This window comes from Mustela putorius, unplaced genomic scaffold (genome assembly GCF_011764305.1).
Source record: "Mustela putorius furo isolate JIRA1106 unplaced genomic scaffold, ASM1176430v1.1 tig00000242_pilon_pilon_pilon, whole genome shotgun sequence".
NCBI classification, from domain to species: domain Eukaryota; kingdom Metazoa; phylum Chordata; class Mammalia; order Carnivora; family Mustelidae; genus Mustela; species Mustela putorius.
In genome coordinates this window covers 12,221,171-12,236,649 of record NW_025421325.1, presented here as the reverse complement: position 1 = coordinate 12,236,649, position 15,479 = coordinate 12,221,171, and the positions used below count along the sequence as shown (strand labels likewise).

At 40.5% G+C, this 15,479-nt stretch overlaps 1 protein-coding gene and 1 long non-coding RNA gene across 8 annotated transcripts in view; one reads left to right on the top strand and one right to left on the bottom strand.

Annotated features, from left to right (window-relative positions):
• The window catches only part of LOC106006399, a 52,376-nt gene extending 37,022 nt beyond the window's left edge, over positions 1-15,354 (top strand). The window contains exons 4-7 of the long non-coding RNA XR_006606250.1: positions 7,550-7,641; positions 13,960-14,031; positions 14,778-14,874; positions 15,040-15,354. This is a non-coding gene — a long non-coding RNA (uncharacterized LOC106006399). The remainder of the gene's footprint in view (positions 1-7,549; positions 7,642-13,959; positions 14,032-14,777; positions 14,875-15,039) is intronic.
• Positions 1-15,479, bottom strand: part of SLC10A7 (solute carrier family 10 member 7) — a 254,159-nt gene that overhangs the window by 71,728 nt on the left and 166,952 nt on the right. For all 7 annotated transcript variants that reach the window (XR_006606249.1, XM_013059153.2, XM_045078339.1 and 4 more), the window contains one exon: positions 312-347. Coding sequence is in view for 6 of the 7 variants with exons in the window: in XM_013059153.2 (XP_012914607.1) it covers positions 312-347 (36 nt within the window). In the remaining variant the exon portion in view is untranslated. The remainder of the gene's footprint in view (positions 1-311; positions 348-15,479) is intronic.

Sequence of the window (15,479 nt, the reverse complement as noted above, 5' to 3'; positions counted from 1 at the left end):
GGTCACTAGCAATCACTTCGGTTCTACTAATGAGAAAAGAGAGAGCATATATCTGTGACCTATGTCGCAGGTCATTAATTTGCAATAATTAATGATTTAGCCCTGGGCTCTGATGCCATCCTTGGATCATGAGACCACAGAGATCCTTTATGTCAACATGTTATTATTCGGTACAGTTCAACTGGAAGAACAAAATGTGACGCAAAGTGGTGCAAAAGGATTCAAATTTCCATTTCATCCTAATGTCCTTTCCTAAAGGGTTGTAGATGGCTTTTAATAAAAGATATTAAAGACAACATCAAAATACTCACAAAAAGCAGCAGTAGCAGGGGTGTTATAACGATGCCCTGAAAGAAACAAAAGAGATGATGATCATTTATCAGCCTGGAAAGCAGGACAATTTTTTTGCTATTTTAAACTCTGATGCATGGAAATGTTGATCCTTCTCACCTCCGTTTAATAAAATCTAGGTGATAAAGATGAGGGAGCCCCAGTCTTGGCTCTCCCTACCATAAAGTCTTAGCATCTCTATTACGATTATTTGTATTTGGTGCCGTTAAACGTACAATCACCAATCTTCCTTAAACTTGTCTGCCCTTTTTAAAATGGAAGTTGCTTTCCATGTTGCATATGTATCAGTCGGGTGAAGCCGGCAAGCCTTCTCACTCCAAGGCTTTCAACTCTAACTTGGATAAAGTGCCCCCTTTCAAGAGAAGACAGGTGGTTCAGTCCCAGTTGGGGTCCTCTCCTGAGCAAAGACCACGTCAGTTGTGATGAATGAGATGTCGTGATTTTGTAATGTGAACCAATCTCCCCTAGGAAATGAGCTGGGATCTCAAAACTCATTTCACTTGATTAGACTCCATGTCTCCATGGTGGAAGGCAAGTCTTTCATCTAATTCAGCCACACAGGACCACCTCGGTCCCTCTGCCTCCCCTAGGCAGAAAGGAGCAAAAGATTTGTTTTCTGCAATGACAGGAAACAGTTTGAGGCTGTTGTCAATGAGGCAGGATACAAGCTTTTAGGTTTCTTGAAGGTAAATCTTTAAAACTAGGTGTTTGAGTTGGGAGTTAACATGACAGATTTCAGTTTTAGAGCTGCAGATGATTATTCGCCCCTTTTAGTTCTTCCTTTATCTCTCAACACTTCATTATGATTTATACAAAAAAAAGCATTCCATAGTTTTATTAATGAATTACATTTGGAACTTCAAAATTCCAAAGAGTCTGTGTGTGCGTGTGTTTGTGTGTGCATGTATACACACACATGCACGTGTATTGTGTGTGAGAGAAAGAGACAGACAGAGACTATACTGTGCCCAGGATCTAAGGTCTGGGACCATTTCATTACATTTGGAAAAAAGTACTTTTGATATTTATATGAAATCTTTTCATCATTACAGTAACTAATTCTTTTGGATGTGGCCCAAGAGGGGTGGGCTACCTTTTATGAACATTGCTATGACTTTCTTAGGCAATATACCACATGTGATTTACACATGAAGATTCATAGATGAGTTTGTTTTATAGTTAAGTAATAGAATAAATGCTTCTTTATTGTGTAAACTTTTGCAGCTAGCAATAACAAATACAACATTTTAAGTGTTAATTTGTTTATTAAAATATGTATTATGGCTTTAAAACTCTATTGCTGTCTATGAAACAGGTTCTCATCAGCAGCTTTAGGAGAGCTAAATGTGCAAAATGCCAAAGTAATTTTAAGAGCTACTGTCTTTTCTTCAATGACATGGAATATACTTAGACCTCAGGAAGAATTCCAAACTTTACAAGGCTATGTGGAAATGAAAATATCTGGCTATTTCAATCTATGTGGGAGCTATCTGATTTTAAGTCAATTTGCTTAAACTTTTATTGAAAGTCCACTTATATGTGAAGTACAGTTCCATTTATTAGAAGAATTAGTGGAAACTGATCTGCCAGAAAGGAAAACAAGGATGTTCCAGGAAGAGGGATGGGAATTCACAAAGCTATACAAAGTTGAGAAGGGGGTAAGAATATATGAAGTGGAGGCATCAAAAACCAGGTCACCAAGGACCTCATGGCCAGAAGAGGGAGTGGATCTGATCTGATCAACAGTGGCAAACTACTCAAGAATATCAAGTAAAGGTACAGTAAGGCGGTAAATAATTTCATATATAGAGAAAAAATTGGACTTAAGAGTATAAGCTAACCAGTTTTACCTTTGTTATCTATCAATTCACCCATATCCAAATAAAAGAAAGTAGAAACTTGAATTAATATTAATTGTGAAATACCAACAGCACTAATTACACTCATGAGAAACAAGGTACGGTATCTGCGATGGGATTAGAATTTTCAACTAGGATGAATGTTGAGCATTGTCACCACTCAGAGGGCATTTGTCTTATATCAGAGGAGGTGAAGCCACACTGGCATCTTATAAGTATATGGGGACCCACTTTCTTCCTGGTGACCACTAATTTTCCTTTGCTGCAGTGGATTCCTAAAAGTGTTAGTAATAATACCAGGACTATTAATGGCATTTTGCTTCAGCACTTTCATGTACCACATTCTTAAAATGTGGTCCTCCCCCACTGAAGGAGGTAGGTTATATCATAGGCCCATTTTATGGATGAGGTAATAGGGGTTCAGAAAAGCTAAGCAAACAGCCCACAGCCATACAGAAAATAAATGGCAAAGGCAAAACCTGGATTTGACCCTGCTTTGCCCACCCCCAAAGCCAGAACTTCACTTCAGTGACTATGCCACTGGTCCTGGGTGTCAAGTTTCAGCAATCAGTACAGTTTTCGACAGAGTTCTGCTTCAGACATGTATATAGTGATTAGCTGCTGTATGATCTTGCTTTCAAGGTGATAACCAATTCTTAAAGATGATGCTATTTTGGAATGCAGAGCACTATTATCTGCAGGTTTTCCTGACTGAATATTTCAAGTGTATAGTTGAACATAATAGCTTCTTTGCAATTCTTCTAAAGATTTAATAATATTTATTCCTAAAATATTAAAAATTTCCTGGCAAATAGGATGTATTTTCTAATTCTGGATTCAAGATTCCTCATTATTTTCTTAAAAAATGTTTATTCAATTTCCTTAATTAAGATTGAATTGTTATACTGTGCTGAAATCTGTTTTTCAATTGTATTAGGAAATGAGTCAGCCACAGTGCCATTTATCGTGACAAGAACACCGTTAAGTTTTAGCGCAATCACTACAATAATTGTTAAAATACTAATAGCCAACATTTATGGAGTGCTTATCTCACATCAATGATGTGCTAAGGACTTCATGAATGTGATCTTATGGAACTCTCACAACAACCCTATCGGGTAGGTACTATTATTATCCCCATCTCCTACAGAAGGAAACTACGTCTCAGAGATACAGTTTGACCTAGGAAGAGGCGATGCCGGGAATTCAATCTCTGTCTCCCTGGTTCCACAGCCTGGCAGCCTGAATGGTGTAAATAAAATCTTTGTAGTCTTACCCTATTTCCTCAGGGCTGTATTTTTAGAGTAAACCTGAGAGGAGCTTCAAACTCAGTATGTCTTTTTGATGACATGAAACAAATTGAGAGATCAGCCTTTGTGTGACACGGTTGATACATTTTTTTTTAAGTCAGGTTTTTACAAAATCGATGGTAAAAAGGGTGAGCTGAAATGTAAACTGTAACAGCAACAATCACTAGGAGATGGAAAGTCAGACAAACATATTCTTTTCTCTTGGGTATAGAGAAGGCTCAATTTGATTGTCTCTTTTCTCTTCCCCAGTAAATCCTATGTAAATGGATAAAATCAAAGAAGTGGTAGATGAGCACTTCTAGCAAAAGATGTTACCCCTCTGCTTGCAGATTCAAGGTCAAGACATAGTTTTAGCATCCTTGCAATTGGGATGGAGTGCTAAGCTTTCTGATTGCAACACCTGAAGAAGTCTAGTCATAAAGTGACTGGCTTTGATTGGCTCTTAAAAAAGCCTTCAGAAAATCCATTTACACATCTGATGTGAATAACTGGGTGAATATATTTCAATGGCTTCAGTGGGAAGGAGAAAAAAGTGTCAAATTTCAGACACTGAGATTTAGTCACAATACAAGCCTCCCCAAACCTCCAAATAACAACAAAAACAACACCAAAAATGTAAATGTACCTCTCAGCGGTAATGTTAGTTAAAAAGGCAAAACTTAAGTGAATTATCATTTTTTAAAAATAGGAAATGTTGTCAAAAGACTTTGCTGCAACAACTATTACTATCACACAGAAACCAAAATTGACTTCTTAGGTGTCTGTCTCTAGGATGTTGAATGTAAAGGCTTGGAAAAGGTGCTTTTCATTTTTTAATTAAAAGGCAATCACTTAATTTTTACAGAATAACAGATACTCCTCTGAAATGTGACCCCCTCTGTCTCCCTCACTTGCTCACCAGTGAGGTGAGGCTATGATGGCTATGCTTTCGCGGGAGAACCCACAGAGAGGCAATGTTCTTCTGAAGGCAACGCTGACCTTTCACAACAGAGAAGCTCTCTTTTCAATGATCCCAAACGGCCTCCACGGTCGCTCTGCCTTCCCCTTTGAAGCAACTTAGGGCACGTCTCACCCCTCCTGTCTTGGGATGGCCTTTTAATTGATGCTTTTGAGTGGTGTAAATAAAATCTCTGCACTCTTCAACTATATTGCCTCAAGCCTACAATTTAAGAATAATGCTGAGATGAGCATTTGGGGGCCCACACTAAGTCTTTTCCAGGCTAAAGGTCATTAGGCAGCCCCCTCAACATGACTTCCCTAGGGTAGGGCTCTGAGGCTCCTCTTAGATCTAATCTCCTTCAGGTGAACCTAAGAGCACATAGCACTCATTTCTTTTCTTTCTTTCTTTCTTTTTTAAATTTCTTTTCAGTGTTAACAGAATTCATTGTTTTTGCACCACACCCAGTGCTCCATGCAATAGTGCCCTCTATAATACCCCCACCTGACTCCCCCAACCTCCCACCCCCCGCCCCTTCAAAATGCTCAGATTGTTTTTCAGAGTCCATAGTCTCTCATGGTGCACCTCCCCTTCCAATTTCCCTCAACTCCCTTCATAGCACTCATTTCATGACAATTGAGCAAAACTTGGAACTTTCATCCTGGAGCACTAACAGGCCAATCCAAGGATTATTTAATTACCTGGAGGGATATACTTCTGTTTGACTTTTATTTGCTAGTAATTCAGGCTCAGAAATTACATGCTAACTTATACAGTACTGTCCAGTAGATACAGAAATAATTTCTGTCTAGTAGGAAAAAAAGATGACAAAGGTTATGGTCTTACTACCCTATAGGTATTAGCCAGTTTTGTCCTTAACCTAGTGAACTTATTATGGTATTCTTTTCTGGTGGACTATATAATCCCTACTTTTTTTTTTTTTTAAGTTTTATTTATGAGGGGGGGAAAGGCACACAGGACAAAGAGAATCCCAAGCAGACTCCCTGCTGAGCACCCCCCCTCACTGCCCCAACACAGGGCTCGATTCCACAACCTAGAGATCATGATATGAGCCAAAACCAAGAATCAAATGCTTAACTGAGGTACCCAGGCACCCCTCTAATCCCCATTCCTATAACCTCATAGAAATCAACCTTACCATCCTGCTGGTTCCCCTATTATTCAGTCAAATAAGTGTTCGACATGAGCTCACTTTATATTTGTAAGAAAGTCATGTTTTCAGCTTTTGCGAATTCTACTTTGACAGCTACTTTACTCTGAGCCTTGCACTTTTGTTAATGCTAAGATGACTTTTTTTTTTTAAAGGGTTAATGCCAACTAAAACTCCCAGTTTGTCTTCACATGTTGTCCAGTAGTCAGTATACAGTGGTATCTTAAAAAGTTCAAGAGAAGGAGAGCCTGGGTGGCTCAGTGGGTTAAGCCTCCACCTTCGGATCAGGTCACAAGTCTAGGGTCCTGGGATCAAGCCCCGCATAAGGCTCTCTGCTCAGTGGGGAGCTTGCTTCCCCCCCTTCTCTCTCTGCCTGCCTCTCTGCCTTCTTGTGATCTCCGCCTGTCAAATAAATAAATAAAATCTTTAAAAAAGAAAAAAAGTTCAAGAGAAGCTTATGCTTGTTGAACTAATATGTAATGAGTGAGATTGGCCAATACATCTTAAACAATAAATTATAAAGTGGTAGTATGTTCAGGATATATGGTCTCCAGATAATATGACCTGATAAACACGGATCTCAGAGCAAACATCAGAGTAAACTTCATAAAGTAAAGAAAAATGCATTAGGAGTAGTAGCTGGAAAGAAAGCTGTGGTTGATTGGTGGGAAAGGGCCTCTTTCCTCTTACCTCCCTACACTTTCCTCTTTAAAACTGGACCTTCACAGAGTGGATGGCTCAATACCCCCAAATTAAGCATTTCTCAGGATATTCATAGCTCTGTCAGGGGAAGAAGGTTCCTAGCAGCTGGTTTGAGCATTCTGGTGTGTCTGCCAGGCACAGGGCACTATAGTAAAGACAGTGGCATCAGACTAGATAACACCAGCCACTAAAAACATCCAGTCAGTTCTCTCTAGTCTGAGTCCATGTTTGCCAAGAAAACGTTGAAAAATAGTTTTGTTTTCCAAGTAGCATTTTTGGTAGAAAGAGAGCACGCGGGGCGCCTGGGTGGCTCAGTGGGTTAAAGCCTCTGCCTTCAGCTCGGGTCATGATCCCAGGGTTCTGGAATCGAGCCCCACATCAGGCTCTCTGCTCAGCAGGGAGCCTGCTTCCTCTTCTCTCTCTGCCTGCCTCTCTGCCTACTTGTGATCTCTATCTGTCAAATAAATAAATAAAACCTTAAAAGAAAAAAAAAAAGAAAGAAAGAAAAAGAGCACGCTGACTAGCTGACCTCAGGCTCCTAAAACACAACCATATTATGGTGTGCTAAACACAGTGAGTTTCTGGACCTGCAGAGCTAAGGATCTATTTCTGGATTCTGGGACTCCTTGGGAGCAACAGTACCTTGTGAGGCCTTGCAGGAATGACGGCTGGCTCGTCTCAGTGACATACATTTAATTAAAGAAACATTACTGAGTGCTAACCATGTATCACACATCACAGGAGCTGATGAGAAAAAGATTCCAAAGTTTCCTTAGCACATAAAACTGCGAGCATTTTGAAATGGACTTTTACATAAAACTCCAAAAAATAGTTTCTGTGAAGCCCCTGGCTTGTCTTTGAAGACTAACTTGGAATACCTTTGTTCTTTCTTTCCTATTTTTCTTCTCCTACAACCACTGGTGGGCATTGTTTACCTCACTAATGTACTTAGTGCATGACTATGCTATGGTTCTTGCCTATGAGGAGTTCCCATTATAGAAAGCAGTTCTACCCATCCTTCTGTAACTTCGACACTTCTGTTAAGCAATACCTCTACTGTCTTATTCCCAAAAGATTGTGGTGTTTCTTCAGACTAAAATGAAGGGTTCTTATGTACATAGTAAGTGTTATCTTACTAGATTTGGCCTCGTATCTTCTGAGATTTTGATCTGTCACTGAAACATTCAGCAAATAACCTACTTGGTGACTCCTCCATCAGGCCCCATTAGATGAGGGATAGCGGCCAATGAAACATGTACAGTGATGTCCTCAGCACTTTACAGAAGACAGAAAAGCAACCACAGTAAAACGGTGAGTGTTTTAAATTACAGTCTCAGTATGCTATGAGAGTGCTTAACAGGGAGGTGACAGCAGTTTGATGACAACTGAAAGCAGAGTAGCAGTGGGGTACATAAAGAAGGGGCAGCCCCGGAGAAGGCGGGTGGGGAGAGAACACACAGGGAGGGAGGAGGGGCTGTACAAAGGCTCTGGAGGCAAGAAGAACATACAGCCAACTGCAGGTGAAGGTAGAGTGTGGGGAGGGCCATGGGAGAGATGAAGCTAGAAGCCCGATGAAGCAGGAAGGACTAATCATCCATGCTGAGGAGTGTGGCTTCATTTCAAGGCAAGGGGAAGCCCCTGAGAGAATTCTGGAGGCATGGATCTAGGGGAAGGGCCTGGGGCCAGGGCTGGATGATACCCAGGTTTAGGCAGAAATCAGTCTGGGTGTAATTTAGAAAAGAGGTTAAAATGGTGGGAAATTAAAAGGAGGGAGACTAATGAGGAGGCTGTTCAGTAATCCAGGCGGAGGTGGATTTGGGCTAAGGTGACAGAAGCTTAATGATCAAGACAAAGATATCATCACATCCTCAAGAAGAATTTGACATGTGGACTGGTAGATTTACTAAATATTGAGGGAGGGATGGCGATTAAAAGGATGGAAAGAGGGCTTCTTAGTCTTCTAAATTAAGTGAGTTTTGGCCAAATAGGGAGGCTGTGGAGCCAATTACTGAGCCACAGTAGACTTGGGATATATGTAGATCAATTTTTCTTTAGGAAGATGTTGGATCTAGAAGTTTATAAGGCCTCCATTTAGAGACACTTTAAGTAGTTGGATAGATGGGACAGAAGCTCAATCTAGGGTGGACAGTGGCTATAGATGAGTGAGTCCTCACCATACAGTCGGTGGCTTACTATGACAGAGAAGGAAAGACGTTCAGGAATACAGAATGCACATTCAAGCTCAGAGGAGACTTAGCAGAAAATGGTTTCAATGGGATAACTAGTGTGGACATTAAGCTGGATTGAGAGCTAAAACGGAAGAGGAGAGAGAGAGAGAGTTTGGACACTCTTTGCAGAAATCTATCAAGAAAGAAAGAAAGAAAGAGAGAGAGGAAGGAAGGAAGGATGGATGGATAAATCTGGCTATCAAGAGGAGGAGAGAGATAGAGCCATAACTGGAGGGGAATCAATATGAGGGAAAGGAAGTATGTTGGGTTTTTTTTGTTGTTGTTTTTTGTTTTTGTTTTTGTTTTAAAGATTTTATTTATTTATTTGACAGAGGAGAGAGATCACAGTAGGAGAGAGGAAGGGAAGAGATCACAGAGAGAGAGGAAGGGAAGCAGGCCCCCTGCCGAGCAGAGAGCCCGATGTGGGACTTGATCCCAGGACCCTGAGATCAAGACCTGAGCCGAAGGCAGCGGCTTAACCCACTGAGCCACCCAGGCACCCAGTATGTTGGTTTTTGTTTTGTTGTTTGTTTGCTTTGCTTTTGAAAGATAAAACTTGGGGATTTCAAAATTGATTGAAGAAGAAGAAGAAGAAGAAGGAGAAGAAGAAGGAGAAGAAGAGGAAGAGGAGGAAGAAGAAGAAAGAGGAGAAGGAGGAGAGGAGAAGTCAATGGGGCTGGAGGGTATGGAGGTTTAGAAAGAGAAGGGATTATACTTATTACCTTAAGGGAAGGTGGGGGAGGAGAGAAGGAGCAGCAGCAGGGAAGGAGTCCCAGTGCACAGCTGCAGGGTTTAACTTTAGGACGGGGATGGCTGACAGCTCTTCATTGTAAAAAGGGAGAAAAAGATAGATTACGCACAGATGAAGACAAACTTGCATGTGTTTGATGTTAGAAAGTTGAAGGGACTTTCATTTAAGAGCTTTTCTTTTCTTTTTTTTTAAGATTTTATGTATTTGACAGAGAGAGATCACAATAGACAGATAGGCAGGCAGAGAGAGAGAGAGAGAAGGAAGCAGGCTCTCTGCCAAGCAGAGAGCCCGATGCAGGACTCAATCCCAGAACCCTGAGATCATGACCTGAGCTGAAGGCAGAGGCTTAACCTACTGAGCCACCCAGGTGCTCCGAAAGCTTCTATTTTCTATATTAAGTAGGTGAAGTTCAGGCAGGGGCAAGTCAGTGATTGGAAAACCTGTGTAGTGACTAATGGGAGCGGGTGTCTAAGACAGTGATGGGGCTCAGATTTCACCATCTTGTGAAGGTAACAAGTTAGCTGACCATGGCTTCATGGATACTGGAAGAAAACACAAGACTCCTGGGTCATAGCCACAGGGCGGTATCACTCACAGGATAGGAATGATGCCGACTAAGTGAGCATCAGCTCCCCTCGCCCCCAAGTCAAGCAGGGTGGTGTAAATGGGTTCAGATGGATGCCTGCACCTATGGTGGGTTGCATTCCAGAGAAGAAATACTGAGTTTAGGGATCCAAATCTTTTATAAGGAACAGAAAGCATGCTTATCATTTGCTCTGGAGGGAAATACTATCTTTATATTTCCGTGGCAATAAGTGTACCTGCCATTTGTTCCAGAGGGAGATACTATTTCTATCTTTCAAGGCCATTCACTATAGAAACATTCCTGAGAAGATAGCTGAGAACAAAGGGCCATCAGTGCCTCTGATGACAAGATGTACAGAGATGTGAGAGATACATGGAGAATTGTCTTCCAACAGAGGAAATGTCCAGCAGGCCATCCCAGCTGATACTGGTTATCTCAACATTTGAGTTATCAAACTCATTACTGCTTCCTTCAAATACCCTTACTTGTACAGGAGAATGATAATTAATTATTTTTTTGAGAATGATAATTAGATAGTGATTTTTAAATGACCAGAAAAATCTCTCCAAGATGACACTGATCCTCTAACATTTCTTGAACATTATGATTAAAATTAGTAAGAGTCTAACCAACTTACGCTGACTTCCAACTCATACTTAGCTCTCTCTCTTTTTTTTAATTGGGGAATTTTCTAAATGTATGCTTCAAATCTAGATCCCTGCTAGACTAAACCGTGGTCTTTGGGCCACCAGCACTGGTCTTGCGTGGAAGCTTGTCAGGAATTGCTGAATTTCAGACCCCATCCCAGGTCTATTGTATCATCATCTGGATTTTTAACAAGATTTCCAGAATACTTGTAGACACATTAAAATTCAAAAAGAACTGATTTAGTTCTAGAGCAGGGGGAGGCAAACTTTTTCTGAATAGGGCCAAATAACAATTATTTCAGGGTTTGCTGGCCAGACAGTTCTGTTACAATTGCTCAACTGTGGGCGCCTGGCTGGCTCAGTGGGTTAAAGCCTCTGCCTTCAACTCAGGTCATGATCCCAGGGTCCTGGGATGGAGCCCCACATTGGGCTCTCTGCTCAATGCTTCCCTTTCCTCTTTCTCTCTGCCTGCTTCCCTTTCCTCTTTCTCTCTGCCTGCCTCTCAGCCTACTTGTGATCTCTGTCAAATAAATAAATAAATAACATCTTTAAAAAACAAACAAACAATCACTCAACTGTGCTACTGTAGCTGAAAGGCAACCAAAGTCAGTAAGGAAACAAATGGGCATGGTCAAATTTGGCCCAAGGGCTGTAGTGTGGACCCCTGCTCTAAGGTGTTGTTTTGGATTAGCAGTTATAGTTTAAAAAGAAATGCATAAGTGTAACAAACTTTTACTTTTAAGAACTTGGGTTTTTGGTGAACCCACATTGGCTTCCAAATATCACAGCATGTTCCTTTGTAACTGCTTATACCACACTACTTAATTACCCTTTCTTCAATTTTTCTCCAGACTGAAAACAAAATGACCAGTTAATAGTGTGTAAAATCTACTTTCTTCCCCTTTTTGATATTTGCAGTGACATTTGCACATGCCCAGCTGCTGATTCTACTCCTTTTCTTTATGATTTGTCAAAGATAGCAATTCAGCAATCGCAAATGTTAGTGTTCTCAGGACGCTATGAAGTAATTTGTCTGGGTCAGAAGACAGAGTCTGCTAATCTTGGGCCTACTTTCCTTTTGCCAATATTTACTTTACCGTTCCTAATCTGAAGATGATTCTCTTTGCCAAAGATGATGGAAGCAAAGGGAAGGGCCAGGGAGTGGGGAGTGTGTGTGTGTGTGTGTGTGTGAATGAACAGCAGGATGCTGGTAGTGGGCAGAATGTGTGGAGTTTCGAGTCCTGACATCCAGAGCTATAGAAGAAAAAGGATAAACACAAGAACACAAAAGGGAAATAACATGTACATTGCTAATTAGAATATGGTGATATATGTAAAGGCTGAAAAAACAGTGTTCAAACTCACGATTTTTCTTTTTACCCATTAAGTGAAAAAGTAAATCTTCTTTTCTGACCATGTAAACTCGTGGATCTGTATTAAAACTATTAACTTTGCTTTTTCTATCTAGATTAAGGACAATCTCAAGTTCAACTAAAGCCTAAAGTGAGATGGATGTGGAAATTTTCTGTATTTTTCAAGTGTCTTTCACATAAATGTCTTCTAAGTTTACAGATTTAACATGCAATAAGTAATTTTCCAAAGGAGCCTCTTCAAAATGCTTTTCTGGGGGCACCTGGGTGGATCTGTGGGTTAACCCTCTGCCTTTGGCTCAGGTCATGATCTCAGGGTCCTGGGATCGAGTCCTACATCGGGCTCTCTGCCGAGTGGAAAGCCTGCTTCCCCCTCTCTTTCTTCTCCTCTCCGCCTACTTGTGATCTCTCTCTGTCAAATACATAAAAAATATTTTTAAAAAATGCTTTTTGTAGAGTATATATTGGACCAAAGAGGCAGCAAAAGGAAACTAAGTCAAAATTGCTTTTTGATGACACGAGCTTTCAAGGCTGAGCAAGGATTTGTCAAGGTTCAATTTGGCCTGCAAGGCCTCCACTGTGGTCACATGGCTGCAGTCTGGTGTGTCGTGGTGGTTTTCTTTTCCTGGGGAATACACATAACATCCTATGAAAGATCATTAGCAGCAGAGCAAATATTATACAGAAGAAGCACAACTCTTAAAATGCCAAGAGGATGGTCCCACATTATGCAATGGTCAGCCAAAGTCTCTGAATCTTATACACAGGAGCTGGTAGTTTTAGTGATACCAAATACGGACTTCATAACAATAGTCAACATTTATTAATGGACACTATGTACCAGGAACTGTGCTATGTGCTTCACAAACATTATTTAATTTTAAATTCCAATAATAAATTGATTATCCCAATTTTATAGGTGAGAAAAGAGAAGCTTATAGAGACTATGGCTAGGCTGTAGGAAGTACCAGGAGGCAGAACTCCAGCCAAAGAAATAAAAATAAAGGTTGAGAGGTCAAGAGATGGTCCAAAGGGATGAAAAGTTGTTAGAAAGGAAGGAAAAAAAAAAAAAGAGCAAAGAAGGAAGTAGGAGATGTAAAAAGGTATTCAGGAAATGGATTGTAGGAAACCAACATAGGATCAAAGATTATAAATACAATCTGCCAGTGGTATAGGAATACATGAAAAGAATGCACTAAGGAATTCTCTCTAGGCCATGAAAATAACACTGAATATTTACTACCCATTGGCTTAAAAGATTCAATGTGTATCTGTCATTTTGCTCATTGATGCCTCTTATAGAACGGGATACTTGCCACATACTAGACACTTGACTAGATATTTAACATTTTTTTGCTGAACAAATGAATGACTGTGTTTCCACAAATGTTTCTTTCAGGGAAGAGCATATCCTTTAGATGAGAAACACACACCTTCTCAAATGCTTTAAAACCCTATGTTTGTCATCATAATGAGACTAGCTGACATTTATTGAATTCCTACTCTGTATGTGTCAGGAACTGTTCTATACTCTTCATGTGTACTAACTATTCAATCCTCACTACAATCCTCTGAGAATGGTGCCACTATGATTCCCACTATATAGAGGAGAAAACAGAGATATACGGACAGAAGAATTATACAAAATTCCCAAGCAATAAATGGCAGAGTGGGAGGCAAGCAATGTATCTGGCTCCAGAATCCATGGTCTCTACCACCATGTGTTTATACAGTGGTTAGGAGTTCTTGGAGAAGTTAGAGATATCTGAGAATTCGAGCTAAAAGGAATCTCGAGGGGCACCTGGGTGGCTCAGTGGATTAAGCCTCTGCCTTTGGCTCAAGTCATGATCTTGGGGTCCTGGGATCCAGCCCCACGTCGGGCTCCCTGCTCAGTGGGGAGCTTGCTTCCCCCTCTCTCTCTGCCTGCCTCTCTGCCTACTCATGATCTCTCTCTCTGTCAAATAAATAAATAAAATCTTTTTAAAAAATAAATAAATAGATAAAAATAAAAGGAATTTCGAGAATCATTTGCTGTCTCACTTTACAGATTGCAAAATTGAGGCCTAAGAGTGTGTCTCACCCACAGCCCAGAGTTAGTGGAAACACGAAGCAGAGGACAGTAAGTGCTTCAAATTCCCTGCCCACTTCTTTATTTCTGATACCTCACTGTCTTCTATAAGCCAGCTAGGTGAGTAGAGAAAGACTTACTTACAGAAGACCTGAAAACTATTCCTCAGCACTATTTACATGTCTAAAGCAAAAAGGACATAGAGAATAAAATTAGACCAGGTGCTGCCTTCCTCCCATCCCGAAAAGGCTCATGAATTTCCAGCAAGGGTATGGGAGAACATTTGTGCAAAATTTTGTGAAAGCAAGGTAGAGACGTGGAGGATAAAAAAGAGGGGATGATAAGAGGGTCAGGGAAGAGAGAGAAGGGAGGCAATGAAAAGTGATTTGTGGAGATCTAGGGAAGGGCCTTTAATGAAGGCCTCTGGATGTTAAAGTAAATATATGGAATAATTATTAATTGATTTTCTTTTAAATAAGACATTTGAAAGAACAGTGTAATCAAAACTAGAGTTCAGAGTTATGACAGGACCTTGACCATAAACAAACAACAAACAAACAAACAAACAAACAAGAAAAACCATACTGTGTCTAGACATGTGAAATGAATGGGTTTGGCAGAGCCCATCCATTCCTTTTGGATGCATCTAAGTGACAGCACACACTGCTGTTAGATCTGGCTGTGACGATCAATACTGAGTGCAAAAATGGACAGAATGAATGGAGACAGCTGCACTCTACTTGCCTTGTCTCATATATCAATGGCCTGATTTATTCTGGTTTTTATCATATCCTTAGCTAAAGCCATTCCTGCAGCTTAGAAAACTGGTCCTGAGCTTTGTGATTCAGAGAGGCTTCAACTGAGAGAAGAGGGGAACTGACCAATGGTCCTCAGGTGAGCATCCCTAGTCCACAAGCCCTCTCAACCTTACCAAAACAGAGGCAGTAGGATTCTGATGTTCAGGCCGACTTTAAGAAGTCGCCTTTCCTGACTCACCCCATTACCATCAACATGTACTTTGAATAGGTTTCTCCTTAATAACATGTTTATTTTTATTAGATATCAGTGGGCAGGAAAGGAAGAACATACAATGTGATATTGAGGTCTGAACTGGATGGATCTTAGACCCTGAACCTCTCTAAGCCAGTGCTCCCCAAGGCCTGGAAGAATTCCTAGAGGCAGAAGGAAAAACAGTGATGAGATGAGGAAGAACATTAATTTATCAGCTTATTACAATTGGTAAACATACTTTGTCATTTTATGATCATGTGCTTTTTCTGGTATAAAAAGTTTAATAATTGTGGAGGTTCTTCAGAAAATTAAAAATAGTGCTATCCTATAAGCCAGCAACTGCACTACTATATATTTACCACAAAGATACAGATACAGTAAAAAGAAGAGCCATATGCACTCCAATGTTCACAGCAGCAATGTCCACAATAGGCAAACTGTGGAAAGAGTCAAGATGCCCTTCAACAGATGAATGGATAAAGAAGATG